The following is a 19839-nucleotide window of genomic DNA, read 5'->3' on the forward strand; positions in this document are numbered from 1 at the left end:
GATAAACTAGATGATTATTATGATAATAACCTCTTGTTCTCTTATCTAAAGATCGTATGGGTCATTCATTGTTTTAGACCTTTATGTTTTACTCCACAGTGCGTCAAAAACTCCCTCCACTTCCCCTGCAGAACACAGCACAATGTGGACGAGAGGACAGACTGCGGTCCCCACACAGATTCCTCAGATGGGCAGAAATTAAAACGTTTGATCTGAGCTCTGAAGCCATTTGTTTGGTCTCTGTAAATGGGGCTATTGTATGCAAATATTGCGCACAGAAGCATATGACCTCTCCAGTGCAGGGCAGTGGCTAGTGTGAGAGAAATCATTAGCAATGCAAAGTCATGGTGCTCTGATACTCTTATTCACAGTCACAGATTGAAAAAAAAAATCTGCTAATGTCAACGTAAATGTTTCTGGATGAGCTTTAATCTGAAGCACAGCTGAAGGTAAGTCTGCTTCTTTTCTCACTCTGTTATCAGGTCATGTAGATGAGGACAAGACAGTTTGTTCTCAGTGTGTTCAGATGGTTATATCTGTGTTTACGGGTACTTTATGCTTTACTGTTAGGTCTTAATTTGACTCTGAAGCGTTAGGGAAATTGTTGCTTATAGGTGAAAGTTACAGATAAAACTGTGACCGCAAAAATGTTGCCTTTCTTATAGTGTCACTCAAACAAAACAGACTCTGTTGCAGTCCCCGAGTCACGTTTATGTATAGCTATACTGCTAGTCACAAAGTACGGTCTAAGTAGACTGTTCAGATTCTCTAAATCATCAGAGGTTTAAAACTAGAAGAATCCCTCCTTAAAAATACTACTGGACCACAAATTGTTTCCCTGCCAAGAATTAGAAAGTACTACAGACACCGGTACATAGGGTGCAGATGCCCACTTTGCATGCTACACCATAGCTACTGGTGAAAGCATGTCACATGACGCATGGTGCCAGACTTCAGTGTTGCACTCTTAAGTGGCCTGCCAACTGCAGAGGGGGGCAGAGAGGCTTCCTTCTTCTCTGGATTCACATCCATGCCAAACCAGCGGGTCAACATTGTCCTCTACGCTGCCTCCTATGCCTCTTACACCTCCTGCTGAGCCGGGTAACAACTCTGACATTTACACTAGACTGGAAATTCAAGCACGTTAGGGACTCAGGACAACCAATAATGATCAGCACAGAGGAAAATAAAAACATTATGGAGGGTTTTTAAGCCTGAAATAAATTCTCATCTTGAAAAATATACATATAATTATAATTCACTGAAGAAATAAGTAGAAAGTAGAAAATTGAAAGTATGATTAATTTTTATTCCAGGATCCAAAGTGCTCTAAGCTATGTTCACTTTAGAGTGTACTAGTGTCTTGGTATTTTGTTAACTATTATGTAAGTACTTGATTTGCACTCAGACTAAAGTTGCAAATTTAATTTTGCTACCAAACAAGATATTTGTAGTTTCTTTAATAATCTTTCAGTCTGATGAATTTCTGGTCATCGCTGGACAGGACAGATGCTCTTGGGAATTGAACCTGCGACCTCTTCCCTGTGAGGCTGTACTGACTGCTTTTATTATCGATTGATGTACCAATTTTTTGCTTAATTATTCTGCTTATCACTTAAATGATAAAATATTTTTTAAAAATTCTCAAAGCTAAGACGATCTCTTCAAATCGCTTGTTTGCCCGTGATTTGAAGAGATCTTAACCCCAAAGTTTATCACATAAGAAAAGAGAAGCAGCACATCCTCACGTTTATAAGCTGAAACTCTAATGTTTGGTATTTTTGCTTGCAAAGTGGCTCAAAAAATGTGGCTGGTTATTTTTTTGTAGATCTACTAATTCATTAATCATCTTTTAACCATAATACTGTCTATTTTAACTGTTATCTGATGTGACCATGAGACCTGCTTTGAGCGTACTTAGAATATCAATAGAAGTACAAATATAAGCAAAAGGAATAAGCCAAACTACAGCACTACTTCATTTTAAGATATGAGCAAGTGTTTTTTTTTCTCTGCAATTAAAATGAGAGTAACTCTAATTATTTGAACAGCGTGTTAAAAAATGTTTTCTCCATTCAAATATCACAGTAACTGCTACGATCAATTTGGCGCCACATTTATGTCACCTTATTAAGAGAATAATAGTTAGTGATTTGTATAAAGCAAACCAAACAATATCTTCAACATATCTACTAATAAGGAGCTGCATAAAGGTTGTACTGTTTAAAGTGGAAGCAAGAGCGAGCTTACTTTGTCCACGAGTGCAAAGTCAGTCTCAATCTTTTATAAAAATGTGACAAATACTCTGTGTGGTAATGGTATATTTGGGAAGAGGTTGTTAAAGTAAATACATGTCAAGATATAAAACATGGTAGCTGCTAATGGTTGGAAGTGTAGTGTTTGATTCATTTAGTGTGGAAACATTCTTTTGTAAATGAGTACTGGTGAATGGTTGCATAAACCACTGCTTGTATTCTAGTACTCCAGATTGGTCTCTTTTAGGAGCACCTTTTAAAGGTCTCGGTCTCGTCTCGGACTTGGACAAAGAGGACCTGAGATTTTATTCCAAGACCTGACATACCACAACTGCAGAGCTATCACTTAACTGCCTCAACTGTGTTGAATAAAGTTAGTTAAGTTGATTTTAGTTCCTTAGTGTTTATATTTGTTTGCACAGAGAAAGCAAAGGAAATTTATTTATATTATTTATACCTCTGCAATGCCTTTTAAAAACTTTATCAAGACATATCTCATACTACACTTAGAAATACACACATATATGTTGATACGAGAAGTGAATAAGTAAGAATCTTTATTTGTTTTCTATTTCTATTTTAATGAGAATTTGGATCTTCTTTCGTCTTTTGAACTTGCAATGGCTTTATCAGCGCTTCACGCATAGTTCTCCACCAGGGGAAGAGTTAGACATGGCAGATTTTGCTGAAAACTTGATGTTAGTCTACGACATTACCTCTTTTGAATCTCTAATCGCAAGGCCTGATAGTTACTACAGGAAGTTCAGTTTCATTTTTGTAATTTATACAAAGAGAGACACAGTACTCCTATTTTTACTGTGAAAATGTTGCATTCATGTTTCATTTATTTGTACTTTTCTTTTTGTTTATTGGTTTGTGTGATTTTTTTCTGTTTATACTTTAATGTGCCCAGGATATTTGTTTAGTTTATTCTGTGTCCTATTACACAATGACTAAATATTGATTTGTTTTTCCTTGTGTTGCATTGTGGTCTTTTTGTACTGGAAAATCTTTAAAAAAAGACAGAAAGCAAACAATATTCAGCACAACATACTTCCAGCTGTTGATCCTTTGATGTTTCCTCCAACAGACCCGGAACCAAAGATGAACTGGGCATCGTTTTATGCTGTCATCAGTGGTGTGAACAGACACTCCACAGGCATCGGACGCATCTGGCTCTCTGTCCTGTTCATTTTCCGTATCCTGGTTCTGGTGGTTGCAGCGGAGAGCGTGTGGGGCGATGAGAAGTCTGGCTTCACCTGCAACACCCAGCAGCCGGGTTGCAACAGTGTCTGCTACGACCACTTCTTCCCCATCTCCCATATCCGCCTGTGGGCACTCCAGCTCATCCTGGTCTCCACCCCTGCCCTGCTGGTAGCCATGCATGTGGCCCACCGCCGCCATGTCGACAAGAGGCTCTACAAACTGTCAGGGCGGTCCAACCCCAAAGACCTGGAGCAGATTAAAACCCAGAAGATGAAAATCTCAGGGGCTCTCTGGTGGACGTATGTCATCAGCCTGTTGTTCCGTATTGTTTTCGAGGTCACCTTTATGTATGTGTTTTATATGATCTACCCTGGTTACAAGATGATCCGGCTGGTGAAGTGTGACTCGTATCCCTGTCCCAACACAGTGGACTGCTTCGTGTCGAGGCCCACAGAGAAGACTGTCTTTACCGTGTTCATGTTGGCTGCGTCAGGGGTTTGTATTCTGCTCAACATTGCAGAGGTGGTCTTCTTGGCGGGGAAGGCCTGCAGTAAGCATTTGCACACTGCTGGAGACTCGACTTTGGGGGCTTGGATCCAACAAAAGCTCTGCTAATACTAACAAAACAGATTATGTACCTGCACAAAGGGACATATATGTGACCTTAGACCCAGGAGATAGCCATTAATCTAACATGGGAGTAAAGTGCACACAATATACTGTACATTATAATTTGACATGGTGATGTCAAACTGATGTCAAAGAATTCCCACAGGAACTACAGTCATCAACATAATCTGCCTTGAAACTGTATACAGACATAATATACCTTGATGACAGGCCAAATTAACATCAATTAAATCAAATTGTATAAAGGCTCTCATTCTCATGGACTTTGATGCTCAAAAAAGTGAACTTTGATTTTGATGAAGATTCTTGGTTCTGCTATGAAAATATTAAAGCTGGGGTAGACAGAAATCTGGAAAAGCCTCCCACCAGATAAAAGGCAAATTTACATGCATCACACTGAAACCCAGAGTTTCCCCATTCCCCATCTTGTGTCATTGTGTAGTTGCACACATCTGATCTGCTCAGCCCCTCCTTGCCCTGCTCTCTCTCTGTATATCAGACCCATAGACTTTATAAAATAATGGCCGTAGCTACTGTGACGTCACCCATGGGTTTGTGGACTCCCATTGCTGAGCCTCAACTTTGGCATCTTAGCTGTTACCATCTTGGATTTTTGGAGCCAGAAGTGACCATATTTGGATGAGAGGTTGGCGCTGTAGAGGAGCGAGGGGTGGATCTGACTTACAGACTGTGATGACACCTCACAGACAGCCTGTCACTCAAGTGGCCCTGCCCTTAAATATGAGTAATTTTGAGCCTTGATAAAATGTAAAGAGGTGAGTTCTATAGAAGTCACTCCTGTACAGTTGTCATTGGAGGCAAAATAAGCTTACTGTATAGAAAGCCAAGCCATTTTTGTACCAGGCTGTAAACATGTTTATTTCTTCTGTAAAGTTGGGCATTTTAACATGGGGGGTTACTTGCTGTGCACTGCTTTCCCAGGAGGAGAGCTGGCAGCAGCTCCGTAGATGGAACTTTGGTCAGTGGCTATAGTGGCTCAGTTTCATCCAGCGCAAACCCCCTGGTGGTCAGCAGCAGCGTGAAGTCTAACCTGTTATATGATTCAGTGTGGAGTCAGACTGCTCAGTCTCCCAGAGCTGGGGTTTGTGTTGGCTGGATTTGTGCTGCTGCTGCAGCTGCTGATTAGGGGTCCGTCCCCGGAGCTGCTCTCCTCCTGGTGAGGTGGTCTGTAGCAGCAGGGAGTGAGACGAAGGACACACTGTAGTTTGAGGTTCTACTTGGAAGCCACAGCTGTGAGCCGTTAGCTCCCGTTAGCAGAAGGCTAACATTTTAGCAACATTTTTATCAACATCTCTGAAACATTTCGCCAATATTGACATTTGTTTTGTTTTGTTTATTGACAGATTCTCTTTTAGACTCTCTTTTGGATAAATCTTCCTTTTTTTTTTTACTTTTCGTTGAAGGCAGTTGCTGTCAGTGCTGGAATATTAGCTTTTTCTACAGGATTCTCCACCATTGAAGAGACATGTACGCTCATTTACATTTGTAGAACAGCCAATAGGAACATTCTCTCTCTGAGATGATCAGTGATTAGCCAAAAATGTCTCCAATCCTGGGTTAGCACTAAAGCCTGTAAATGGAGCCAGGGGGAGGTGCAAAAGTCTAGTTTTCTCTCACTCCATTTAAATTACAACATGTTGAAAATTTATCATGGGATTTTTGCCCAGTGGCACCAAAATTCAACTGCCTACCCCAGCTTTAAATACTGAAATGTGATGCCCGCTATTTCAAATCATCAAAGTGTGTTGGAGAAGTGTGCTGAAAATACTATACTTGGGCGTTTTAATTCATAATATTATACTATTTACATCAAATATGAACACAACTGTCATGCTTTTGCCAAAATCGCCGTGAACTGAACCTAATTGACCCGGGGATTCATGGCTTTTCTTCAGCTGTTATAAGCAAGATGTTTTACTAATACATGGAAAACATGTAAAATGATGGTGTTTGTTTAATACAGATAGTAGACAGTCAGATATAAACAAAGCAATTACTCACAACATAAAAAAAAACTTGAATTTCAAACTATTTTTTCTGAAAAGTACTAGTGATTGCTAAACGTGTTATTTAAATGCATTCATTTTGAAGCTGGATGTTTATATATTGTCCATACACAGTAGGATAAAATCAAACAGAGATTGTGTAATTGTGTTATTCTTACTAGGTTTTCTCACCAAATCTAAAATATAATTTACAGGTTCAGAGAAAAATGATTCTACTTTCTGAAATGACTCATGTGAAATGGCTTTGACTTGTTAAATTGTCCAATTTGATTCCAATGGAAGTGTTCCAACATATAATAGGCTGAAATTGTTCTGGCGTATTTTGATGGGATTTCCAGACTAAGTGGAAACAGTTCATGTAATATCTGAAATCAGCAGAGAGCAGCAGTTATCTACGAGAGGAAATGAAGCTGCAGTCACAGCGGTGCCACTTTCTGTGACTCTCCTCAGCTGTCGGCACTGTGACTGGGAGAGAAAAAAAAGACACATGAATGAAAAATAATTACACATTTACAGTGGCGCTGTCACCATCTTCAGACGAGAGATCCTCCGAGCCATGTTGTCACCTGTGAGGAAGCATCTCAGGCTGATTAAGCTCTCCTTCTGAAGGCCAGAGTGCACAGTTTTGGGTTATCAATAGCTCGGCCATGTAAGGGGTCAGTGCATGGGTGACAATGGTTGACCCCAGGACAGCTGGACCTGCCATGAATGAGCATGAGGACACTTCTCTTTTTATGGAACTCGTCGACACACACCATCTATAGAGTTCAGATTGACGAGAAGCATATTGGCAGCGCAGTACTGAAAACAAATTCTTCCAATCTGTTATTCCTGTGTGTGATTAGTGTTAGTGTTAGTTTGTTGAAATGAATAGATAAGAAAATTATTTTGGTTGTGAAGATTCTAATGGTTCTAGAAAATCATGATGTTAATACTGAGACCTGGAAACAAGCTCTTAAATTCTGTGCACCACACAAGTGGAACAATCTGCAGAAGCTTGTAAAATAAGATAAGCTAATCTCTTTTAACCAATTTAAATCCCTTTTGGCCCACCTAGAGCAGTGTGACTGCATGTGTTTTCTGTGAATTGATTCCTATGCTGATGTCCTTTCATATTGTAACCTTTGGATTCTTCTATTGTTTTATAACTTGTTGATGTGTACTTTAACTTTTGTTTGCTTTTTTTTGGTATGTACTGTAATCAGGGCATCCTTGTAAAAGAGAGATTGCTCTCAATGGCCTTCCCTGTTTAAATAAAGGTTATGATAATAATCTTTTTTATGGTAAAACAGTCAGTTATTGTGTTGGTAAAGTTAGCTACCACACTGCTTGGCTTTTTTATCAATCAGTAGTCATCTTGTTTAATATTAGCACATTTTCCAAGAAAAGTTTTCAGTGATATAATACTGACATTGTTATTTTCATTACCAAATGGCTTTTCCATCACAATAAACAAAGCAATAAAAATAGCTCTAAAAACATGCAAAAAAACTAGCGTGCTCTGTGTCGATTATGTGTGTGTGTGTGTGTGTGTGTGTGTGTGTGTTTGTTTGTAGGGGTGGGGGGTGGGGGTGGGTGTTAATGGTGCCAGTGGTGTTTAGTATCTTCCCAGGGAGCCGGGGATTGAACCGCCACAGTCGCCATTTAAGGACTTTGACAGTGCTGTCTGTAACACTGTTACATATTTTAAAGTTGATCATGAGTTTGGATAAAGATTTATATCAGACAAGTGACAACAGCTGCCAAACAAATGAAATATTTTCCCCTGAAATATAGTAAAATTCAAATATAAACAAGAAGAAGTCAATATTGTACTTAAAGGTATACTTTGCTGATTTTCAACCAGGTCTGTGTCACTGTGTTGTGGGGAGTGTGCGCAGATGAACAGTGTTTGGCTTCCCCTTGAGCTGCCTCGCTGTTAACTCTGCGCACTACCTAAAATGTGTTATTTTATGTCATTGATAACCAGCAGACAAGCAGGCCAGACCTGGTTTGAAAGTTGTCCAAAGTATATCTCTGAGTACAACACATGAGTAAATGTACTTGTTACTTTACTTGATGTAAATGTTACTTTCCACTAGAGCCTACCACCCTGCAACAATCAGTCAATTAATGGATTAGTCAATCAGCAGAACATGAATTGGCAACTATTTTTCAGCAAAAAAGTCAAACATTTTCTGTTTTAATGTTTTTTAAATATGAGGATTTGACACTTTTCTTAGTCGTGCATGATAATAAAATGATTTTTTGACAGTTGTTCATATATAACAAACCATGTGAAGGCATCACCTTTGGCTTGAAGAAATCACACAGGGCATGTTTCACTATTTTTTTTACATTTTACTTGACAAAAGGATTAATCAATAAAAACAATAGGAAGGATAATCAACAAATAAAATAACTGTTAACTGGAGTCCTATTTCCCATAACTGTTATATGGTCTACAACACAGCAACATGATGCTGCAAATGAGGGGTTTCGCTAACCTTTTAGTTGACACAAAGAATAAAGAACTTCCAGATGACACAGTCTAAACAGGATCAAGTCTGTAGATCTTTCTCTGTACATATGACCACCGTGCTCAAAGCCTATCAGTCACTCAACATGCAGTTATGTTCACTGCAGCACTCAGGGAAGGCTCTACAGTGTCTGACGCTCCTCCACACAGTCAAGGGTCACCATGAGAGTGACAACAAAGCCACTCCCATCAACGTGAATTATATTTAGATCACACTGACATGTAAGACTACCTGCATCCCCACTGGACTCTTGAGCTGCCACTCAGCTGAACAGGAACACCTCTTAAGCGAGGGGTTTGATGCTTTTCTACAAGTGGGAATGTTTTCATCTGTGCTCGCACAGAGACCAGACAGGGGCTTAATTGTGGTGGCTTGTTGAACAGTAGGCATTGATCAGGTCAGAGTGGGAGGGTAGCAGGCGGGATCATAGAGTCTCCAGTAAAAACTATCTGACAGAAGTTTATCTTGGCGCTGCAGTTTCCTCCGTGGTTCAAGAGAACATGGCCTCTCTGTGAACTGAAGAGGCTCAGTCACCAACAGACTGTTGAGCTGCACTGCTGTAGGAGATGAACATTAGCAGGTATGTCCAAAGTAATTGTTTTTAATGTCTCACTTAATAATCAAAAAACAAATCAGATTGCTAAAGTTAATTTGGCCATTTACAGTATCAGTATAGAGCGTATATCTATGTCTAAGTATTTATGAATGAAATCCAGGCTCAGTATTATTTACAGCATTTACTACTGTGAGATAAGTGTTAATCTTTTAAGTGATCCTTTATTTCCTGGCTGACAGTCTTTATGTATTTCCAACAGGTGTTCAGATTCGCAGTCTGTTTATGTCTGATCACTGATCCCTATTTCTAAAGGACAAGTACAACTATTTTTAAATTAAAGTTTGGCTATGTTGTAACCAATAGGCCCTGAAATCTAAGCTAGAAACCTAATTCTGGACTTGGGGAGCACTGTTGGGTACTGTGTCACAAGATCTAAGAGTCTCCCCAGCCTGCTCCAGGGCTTTCTCTCACACACAGTCAGCTGTGTCCTGGTCCTTTTTATCACCATACACTGAATAGGACACAACCTTTGGAAGTACAAACAGTGAATTCATAATAAATCAGTGTTTCTATTAGTAAGCCTGTTCTGGGTTTTCCCTAGTACAGTAGTCTTTGGTTGTGGGGTGGCACATCAAAAACAAATACCATATTTATAATGATAAGCATAAAAGGGATGTATTTGCACAGCAACTAAACTGTTTGTCCTTACATGCTTATTGGATTGAATGTGACTATAATGTGAATATGTAGAATGTCAGTTAAAGATGTTTTAAAGATGAATCAGACAAACCATTAACGCACTTGACTGAATTTAGAGATGTACATGTACGCCATGGTCCCCACATTTAAGTGTGTGACACAGCTGTTGCGCATGCATCAATATACCAGCCACTGTATTTGTTGTCAGGTTTATTTGGCTCCTGTTGTGACCCATTGCCTCTAAATTTCTCTTTAAAGCTGCTAGAATCAATATGTGTTTTAATAACAATGGATCAAATGTGAAAGGGGTCATTCACCTTGCAGTTTCTCTCAACTCTGTGAAGATTTCATCTCGTTCCACTCATAGTTTTGGTTTTACAGCCCTCAACTTTACTGTTTAGGTTCATTTATTACCTCTGTCAGTATATCAGATACAGCAGGCAACTGTTAGGAGTAACGACAAAAAAGCTTTAAAAACCTACTTTTCCCAGAGCCAAACCATTGTTAGCAAATAGCTGAAGAGAATACAGTGAATATGGTTAGCCACTAAGACCCCCACCCCTCATTTTCGTGTGCCACCTTGCCCTTGGACATAGAGTTACAAGGGTAGTGGTTGAAATCTTCCCCTCATACATCATCGATATGCTGGCGTTTACCTAAACAGATGCGATGTGTGTTGCCAGACATTGCAAATATGCCATGTTCTGCGATGATTTCTCTCATGGGCTACAGACAGCCTGTTGCAGCTGTCAGGAGACTTGCAATTCGTTCACAACATAAGTTTCACATTATTAATCGATCAAACATGTCAACAGATAAATAAGATCACTGCTTCATTACCAGGCAACTAGAGGTGCTCTGCAGGCAACATTAGCTGCCTGTCTGCACTGAAAATAGTGGAGCGGTAGCAAATGCAGCAACTTTGCTACTGGACATTGGTTACATTTCAGGCATCAGATGTCAACAAACGCAGGGGAATGCGAAATGCCGTGCAGAAATCAGCAGTTAAAATGTAATGTTAGCTAGTTCACCACTGAGACGTCGGCATTCTAGCGATCACTTTTGTTATGCTTGTTATAAAGAAAAGAACCGTAATACATTGAAACGTCATTATACTACGATAAATACAAATAAACTTTTGTGGTCTTCTTTTGTTGCTCGCACAGCTACATTGCCAATGATTTCTCATAGCACTTGGTATGAACTGTGCTGTGACCCTAACACTTGGCCCTTCCCTTCTTTCCCAACAAGAATCAGGACAGCTTACATCTAGATGTACTGTATACGCTCAACAAGGAAGGGTAAGGGCTAAGTGGTAGGGACAAGAGGGGGAACTGGGATCAGGTACGGGATCAAGTTGGTGGAGACCAAAAACAGAGTGTAGAATGAGAGTGAATATTAGACTATTATTCAAACCAGGCAGACAGAAGCACAACTCCAAATTAATGTTAATGTTGCTAACTGTTTGAATGTTTGCTAACAATTTCACAAATCAAGTAGACAAGTATTAATTTAAAAAGCTTTGTCTTCACAACCTTTTTTCACTGCCCCCAAGTGGCCCAAAAATCCATTGTTGCTATTTTTGGAAGGTTCACTAAGTTAGAAAAGACACAAGACAGAAAACCATTTTCACAACCATAGTTTCACAGTCAGACCATATAAAAAGGAAGGGCCTGATGTGTTTAGGACATAGTGTACCAAGCCTGCTGCTAGGCCAGGGTCTGCCACATCACTGTGTGTTTATTCATCCAAGTAAAAAACAATCCCTCTCCTTACAGGTGTCTCTCCTGGTGTTTGTCGATAAAACTGAGTCTATATTTGTGAGCCAGTATGGGGGACTGGAACTTGTTGGGGAAGCTGTTGGAGAGTGCCCAGGAACACTCCACCGTTGTGGGCAAAGTCTGGCTGACAGTGCTGTTCATCTTCCGCATCCTGGTGCTGGGAGCTGCCGCAGAGAAGGTGTGGGGCGATGAGCAGTCCGGCTTTACATGTGACACCAAGCAGCCCGGTTGTCAGAACGTCTGCTATGACAAGACCTTCCCAATTTCTCACATCCGCTTCTGGGTGATGCAGATCATCTTTGTCTCCACGCCAACTCTTATTTACCTGGGTCACATCCTTCATCTGGTCCGCATGGAGGAAAAGGAGAAACAGAAAGAGAAGGACATTGCCATCCAAAATGAAAAGCACCAGCAGTTAGTTGTCACCAAAGCTAAGAAGGCCCCAATTAAAGACAACCAGGGCCATGTACGTTTGAAAGGCGCACTGCTGCGAACCTACGTGTTCAACATTATTTTCAAAACCTTGTTTGAAGTGGCCTTTATTGTGGCTCAGTACTTCCTTTATGGTTTTGAGCTCAAGCCGATGTACACCTGCGATCGCTGGCCTTGCCCTAATGTGGTGAACTGCTACATCTCTCGACCCACCGAGAAGACGATCTTCATCCTCTTCATGCTGGCTGTGGCCTCCGTCTCCCTTCTGCTTAACCTGGTGGAAATGTACCATCTAGGCTTCAAAAAGTGCCACCAGGGCCTTCGTTACAGACGATCAAAGGATGCCAAGGCCCTAACTGAGCCGGTCATGCCCTATGTCCCAAACTATAACTACTTTGCTGGTCATCCTGCAGTGCCGGAACCTTTCCCCACAGACACAAAGTACAGCATGGCAGAGCCAAACTCTGCCTTCAGCCCCTACAACAGCAAAGTGGTTTACAAGCAGAACAGAGATAATATGGCTGTAGAGAGAAAAGGTAAAGCAGATGGAGATGATGTAAAGGAGAGGAAAATCTCCAGCCCTGTCTCTGAGTTGCCCATTGAAAATCAGCGTAGAAACAGTCAGTCAAGCAAGCACAGCAATAACAAGAGCAGGCTAGATGACCTGAAGATCTAGGGACTTTCTGTGTTTTCAACACTCATTAGCCTGTGAAAATGTTTGCATCAGTATGGAGGACTATGAGGGACAAAACTATTTAGTGACCACAAAACAGATGATGGCTGAGATCACTGTGCAGGAATTGAAAGTGCACAGAGACAGATATGTGAACATGTGAGAGGCCACAAACAGGCTTTTAAAGGACATACCAATAAATGGGTGTTATGGTCATATTTTCTCAGAAACAAAAGTGTTGGAACCAGTAGCATGATGTTGCTCAAAGGGCTTGGTAAAGGGATACTTTACTGATTTTCAACCAGCTTTGTCTCATAGCAATGGAGGTAGTATTTGTATACAAACTGCGGCAAACTTCCCTCCATCTTACCAGTACCCAGATCTCCCTGACCCTCTCCCAACAAAAATCCACTGGATGACAGCTTTCATTTCATCCAGCCTGTTGCTCAAACTACAGATTATACTTCTGCATCGTCATATGCCCACCATTATAGACACAAAGAGTATCTTTCTCAAATTCAGACCAAACTTTCATCAAACTGTAAAACTAGGCAGCGCTGATCAAATATAAACCAGGCCTCTGTTACGTCATTGCCTATTTCTTAATGCAAATGTTTTCAGAAACATGTTTTAGCTTAATGTTTAACTCTAATACCAGATTGTTTGTAGCTAGCCACCTGCCATATTGTTTCCTGTGGGAAAAAAAGTCCAAGCTTGCATTATGTCACCCACCAGGGGGAGCATTTACTGGTCCAGTGCGGCGCAGTGCATTCTGGTAGTTGTAGGCTTTCTACATCTTGAGCAAAAGCAAATAACACAACCCTTTCCCCTCTGTTTTCTCTGGTCACGTAGCACCAGTTTCAAAAGATTTTGCATTTTTCTACTGCACAGACAGCCCAGCTTTATGAATAGACCATTTTTCCAGTTGTGAGATACGTCTTTATATATGGTGACACTCGAATGCATTTTCCCTGCTCTAACTATGAGTCTGTGGGAAGTGAACTTAATTTGTATATTTGAGTTAATGATGAGTTATGATTACACAGTTAATTATTTACATGTTTACGTGTTTACGTACTTCATCAGTGACTTTAAAATAGTAACAATAATTTGCTAAATCTACCTCTGTGGTTTCCTTTACATTTACATCAGTCAAAGTCCTCCAAGCATCTGATTGGTTAGTTTATTCATATGTAAGTCAGAAACTAGAAGGTGTTGTTGTGAAGCTGATGAAGTGTGGAGAATAGTAAAATGCTGTTTAAGAAAGTTATCTGTCTCCATCCTGCTGTTTTTTCTCAATAAGTGTAATCCAACCATCACATATTGAACCTGCATGTTCTATAACTTTAAAAATAATAAGTAAAGGAAGCTACATTTTTCACTCAAATCATGATGTGATAATTCCTCTCATGGTATCAAATCAACAATCTTGCAGATTAATTAATGTTCAGATCTGCTTTGCACCCACTCAAAAAATGTTGACATTGATGAACTTTCATATTATGGGCGATAAAGATGCAAATAAGTTGAGAATGTCTTTGTTTACAAGCAGTTTACTTACTTAAACTGTGAGATGCATGAAAAAGATGTAAGCTGGACAGTTTGAATATGGGAAATGTTTGGATTTGATTGCCATGTTACTGCATGTGGAGCATGCGTAACACATGACACATTACTCCACCCCAAGATGGACAAGTTTTTCCAATAAACTTTTGCTTTATCAATCAAATTTGGGGCAATATTGCATGGTTATTTAGATTTTCTGCAAAAAGAAGATATGTTGACATATACACACATTCAGTTGTTACCTACTTCTTTATGTCTGTGTAATTTGATTAAACCGATGTGCAGCAAAGGAGTGTCCTGTCAGTATTCATGTTTTAAGTCAGATATCAGATCTCTTTTGATCACCAAGGAATAAAAAACATCCATTTTTTTCTCGTCTGTCTTAAAAATGTCACAGATATACTCTGCTGGTATTTCTTTTGCTACTGACATGCAGCTTTTCCGCAACATACCTTTGTTGGAGGCAAGTTGGTGACGATATTATGTAATAAAACTGGGAACCAAAGTATTACCCATCCCACAGAACTAGACAATTATAGCATTCAAATAAATCTGTCTCAAGATGACTAATGTTTCAGTTTGTATCAGTGTTAATTCATTAAATGTGAATTTAATGTGTTTCAAGTATTTGGACATCAAATGTTTTCGTCAGTACAGTTTGGTTTGTACTGTCACTTCATCATGAATGTTTTTAAGTAAATTTAAATCTAATTTAAAATTTAAGTGGATGTAGACTTGAAAAACAGTGGTCTCCATTCACCTCCGAATGAAAGACTCCCCCATTTACCAATCCATGCCGACATCTTCAACCCACCACCTGCTCGTCTCTGATCTAGACGTCCAATTTGGAAGGACCCCCCATCCACTGACTTTGATTCCCTGTCTGTCTGGGTGACTGAATGGGAATCCAAAGACACCCCAAACAAGCAGTGTCAGACTCGACTCAACCAGTCTCTGGCACCAACCTCCCAAGGAGACAATGGTGCACCTTGAACAGATTTAGGACTGGTCAAGGTCCCTGCTTGGTCAGCCTTCACAGATGGGGGAGCAGCTTGAGCCCAGTGTGTGCTTGTGGAGAGGAGCAAACCATGGAGCATATTATTGAAGCCTGCCCTTAAAAGGAGGTCTAGTCTCCCTCCACAATATAGATCAAGAGGCTACTGCTCGGCTTAAGAAATTTGCATTCGCTAAATAAATAAATAAAAACCTCTGAGTCAGTTCTACACATATCAGACAGGAAAAGATTGACTTACTCCATGACTTTGACTGCAAACTGTTAACTACACAAGTTTATAACAGTTTTCAGAGTCGCCAGAGGGGAGTTGAGATTTATTAACTAGGCCTATACACAGTTGTTGTTTTTAAAGCTCCACCTAATTGAAAAACTCTGAGTAAGGATAAGTGCCATGAGTTTATTCAAAAGATAATGTCACATGAATTGATGTCAACATGAAAAAATGTATCAGACACAATGGTGGACTCAGAAACGCAGACTGAGACGAAATCCAAAGTTCAGGGTTTTTAACACAGTCTGAGTACATGAGGTATCCATATCAACAGGCAAAAACTCACTAGTCTAAATACAAAAAGGTCAGTCTCACGTGGAATATACACAGAGGCAGTCCTGGCTAGTTTTACGCCCTGGGCGAACCATCCCTTGGCGCACATAGGGGGGATCAAAATAAAATAAAAAAACAAAATAAAAATCAACCAGCCACCCTCCCCCCCAAAGAACAGTCCCTAAAGTGCGGTGAGGTTTGTAGGCTGTTACCTGCCACAAAGAGACAAAGAGAGAAATGTGAACGGCGCGTTTCTCCTCTGACACACCACATACCTGTGTGCCACCACGGCTCAGTTGTCTAGGTACTACTGGGCAGTCATGACACCAACGAAAGAGGAAATTATTGGACCTGGAGTCGGACTTCTCTGTCGCCGGTAAGCCGTTATCTTGCGCCGCAGAGCACTATGAGCCTCTGCCGAATTCCTGTCTGTGACCCCGTTCAACTCCTGCCCCAGCGCCCACACCACTAACTTGACGTGGAAATGAGCGGTAGTCTAGAAAACTGGCGAGTTTTGTTTGTTTTTTGGGGGGGGGTTTTGGACGGCACTCTTGCCCCCTCATATAGATTGCGCCCTGGGCGGTCGCCCACATTGCCCATAGCAAAAACCATCCCTGAAGATACACTAGGAAGAACACTGGAAAGCTCACAAGAAGGACAAGACAATCTAGCAGAGAACAAAGCGAAGACAGACTTACATACACTCTGACAGAGGATATAATGAGATGCTGTAATAAAGCCAGTCAGAATTTGACCTTTCTTCACTGTATGCTACAGTTTTTGTCCACTTCAGCCTGCTATTGTTACAGCACTGTTCCCCTTTACAGCAGCCACAGTGCAAGCATCCCACTGCATATCCGAGAAGAAAGAAGAAACCTTATTAGGGCACATCAATGCGAGTGACAGTGGTTTCTAATGTGATTTCAATGCTAAGCTGTTATCTCTTTTCTCTCATTAGCAAAGCTCAGTGTACTAAACATTCAGGTGGCATGCTTCTCATTGTAAGGATGAGCTAATTGTCACTTTGACCAAGCGGCAACCCCCTGGGCTGAAAAATGAAGTGAGTGGAAACACAGAAGTGCCAAAAAATTGCAGTTCCTCAGAAGGCCACTTGACGCTGGCTCCGAAAGCAAGTTACTCCCCATTGACCTCCATGTTAAAATGCCCAGCTTTGCAGCAAAAATGAACATTTACAGCCTGGTACAAAAAATAATTTTGGTCTCTATAGCTAATTTTCTCAGTTCATTACAATGTATGTTGTATGGGCAGTGAATTTATAACTCTCCTGCTTAAGTTTTATTAGGCTTAAAGTTATGGACAGCGGGGGAGCTTTGAGTGTCAGGCTGTCTGGAAGACATCATCACAATCTATGAGTCCAATCCACCACTCGCTCCTCTACAGCACCCTCTCGTCCGAATATGGTCACTTCTGGCTTTAAAAATCCAAGATGCCCAAACTCAATGCTTTAAAATAAGAGTCCACAAACTTTCGCTACATCGATTATTTTCATACAGTCTATGCTTTCGCCAGATAAGATGTTGGAAGATATCAGAATGATGGGGCAACGTCAGCATTACCAGACTTTGACAATGTGGCTCAGGCCTTTGAATTCCATCATATTTATTTATGATAGAGTGTACGCATGAAGAGCGGAAATCTAAATCCTGACTGAGATTTCTCAGATAAATTATTATCGTCACATAGCTGGTCTGCGACTACTTTCTCAAGGATCTTTGACATAAAGGGAAGATTAGACATGAGTCTATAGTTGGCTAACACCTCTGGATCCAGGGTGGGCTTTTTTTAGAAGAGGTTTAATTACAGCTACCTTAAAAGACTGTGGTACATAGCCTGCTAATAAAGACATACTGATCATGTCTAATACAGAAGCAGGGGCGTAGGTTTGATTTGAGCTTTGGTAGGCACCTGAAAAAATTTTCAGGACTAATTTGCGTGCATACTGTTTTGAGCTACAGATCAGGTGATCTTGATGACTGTTTCTTTAATCAGCTTCCTGAACTGATGCATTTGGCCTACAGATGATATGTAACAGTATAACAGCTGTAGGTGGCTCTATGTTTTATAATATTATCCACTCACCACCTATCATAAAAGGGAAATGATTGACAATATCAAACTACTTGCAGACAGAAACACTCTTTTCCGTGTAGCCTACAGCCTATTCTGTGTAGCCTATGTAATATGAACATAATTACGTTGGACTAGTTATTCTGCAGTCACAAACATCAATTGAATTGCTTAAACAAACCAGACGTCTACCAGACGCAATTCATGGACGAGTGAAAACGTTACGAGACCTATCAGCTAATAGCTAGCTACAGTAGCTAGTGCTAGCTCTCTGACTAGCTGCAAACTAAACTATTAGCATTGAAACAACTCTGTACAGAAAAATATAGACGTTCAACATTTTATTCCCTATTTTCAGTAACTTCAACTTCAATCCTCGCTGGATTGTGCATTGACTCTGAACTGCAGAGCTCCTGTCTCAAGACACTGACAGGCACGCTGGTCAAGTATTGACTCCAAGCGAGGGAGGGAGGAGGCTACAGTTTTCACTCAGCATTATTTTTGGTGGGGACAATTTGTGTTTCTGTGGCTTTGGTATGGACATGTCCATAGCGTCCATACCTAAAACTATGCCTATGTACACAAGTGCTAACTAAAAGCAAAACCTCTTTAAGTACCCTAGTTGGGATGGGGTCTAAGAGACACATTGATGATTTAGATGAAGAAATCATTGAGGTCAGTTGTTGAAGAAAATCGGAGAAAAGCAATCTGAATATATATCAGGTCTTATAGCTGTGTTTGAAGGCAGACTGGTACTGTGTGAGGACAAGAGGTCATGACTTTTGCCTCTAAGAGTTAAAAATTTGTCATTTAAAAAGCTCATAAAATCATTACTGCTGAGGGCTAAAGGAATACAAGGCTCAATAGAGCACAGTAGAGCTAATGTGCTGAAAAGAAACTTGGGGTTGTCCTTATTCTCTTCTATTAATGTTGATTAATAGTTTGCTCTGGCATTGCGGAGGGCCCTCCTATACGTTTTAAGACTGTCTTCCCAGACTTAACAAGACTCTTCCAGCTTGGTTAAACAGCAATTCCTTTCAAATTTTCGCAATATTTGTTTAATTTTCAGGTTTGGGAGTTGTATCACAGAGCTAACCTTCTTTGTTTCGTTAACTTCTTTTTAAGAGGTACTACAGAGTTGAGAGTTGTTCGCAGCGAGCCTGAAGCAGTATCAACAAGATAATAAATTTGGGAGAGTTTAAAGTCAGCCCCGGAAATCTCTGTTACAGTGGAACATGGTATTAAATTTAATGTTATTGGAATCATTTCCTTAAATTTTGCTACAGCACTATCAGATAAACATCTAGTATAGTAGCTTTTACATGATATCTTACTATATAATGATGAAAACTCTGTCTGTCAGTCATTCTGTCTGTCCCACGTTTTTCTACTCACTGACGTGGTCAATCTATGTGAAACTGCACAAAGGCATTGAGGATTGGCATAGGTAGAAGGTGACAAAGCTACCAATGGATATGGACTAGTCACTTATTATTATGAATGTCAGCTGATGAAAATGAGTAATCAGTCTATATTGATTTGTTATACTCAGTACTGAATCAGTTGATATTTTGCACCTCCTATTCGTTTATTAATTGTTTTTGCTGTTATCCCACCATGCTTTCCTGCACAACATTATGCAATGTAAACATAATAACGTTAACATTAACCTGCCTCCACTCGTCTGCAGCAGGTAAATCCACTCTTGGAACAGTAGTTTTCTTTAGTCTGTTAGGATCCATTTGTAGCACAACTAGCCAAAACTTTAGCTTGTCCATATCTGACAAAGATAGTCTTGAAGTGTAGCTCCTCATTTTGCCGACACAGCTCGGAAATGTGGAAACATGA

At 40.3% G+C, this 19839-nt stretch overlaps 2 protein-coding genes across 4 annotated transcripts; both read left to right on the forward strand.

The window, feature by feature from the left end:
- Positions 1-253: 253 nt before the first annotated feature.
- On the forward strand, positions 254-6104 carry gjb1a (gap junction protein beta 1a). Of its 3 annotated transcripts, none has more exons than XM_049592980.1 (2): positions 254-449; positions 3346-6104. In XM_049592980.1, the coding sequence occupies exon 2, from the start codon at positions 3360-3362 to the stop codon at positions 4074-4076; it is 717 nt and encodes a 238-aa protein (XP_049448937.1). In that variant the 5' UTR covers positions 254-449; positions 3346-3359; the 3' UTR covers positions 4077-6104. The 3 variants fall into 3 exon arrangements, with proteins under 3 accessions (XP_049448937.1, XP_049448936.1, XP_049448938.1); XM_049592979.1 differs by lacking the exon at positions 254-449 and adding an exon at positions 1035-1101; XM_049592981.1 differs by lacking the exon at positions 254-449 and adding an exon at positions 2601-2628.
- Positions 6105-9017: 2913 nt separating this feature from the next.
- On the forward strand, positions 9018-14768 carry gja2 (gap junction protein, alpha 2). Its single transcript, XM_049592831.1, has 2 exons — positions 9018-9217; positions 11671-14768. The coding sequence occupies exon 2, from the start codon at positions 11723-11725 to the stop codon at positions 12779-12781; it is 1059 nt and encodes a 352-aa protein (XP_049448788.1). The 5' UTR covers positions 9018-9217; positions 11671-11722; the 3' UTR covers positions 12782-14768.
- Positions 14769-19839: the final 5071 nt, after the last annotated feature.

This window comes from Epinephelus fuscoguttatus, linkage group LG12 (assembly GCF_011397635.1).
Source record: "Epinephelus fuscoguttatus linkage group LG12, E.fuscoguttatus.final_Chr_v1".
NCBI lineage: Eukaryota > Metazoa > Chordata > Actinopteri > Perciformes > Serranidae > Epinephelus > Epinephelus fuscoguttatus.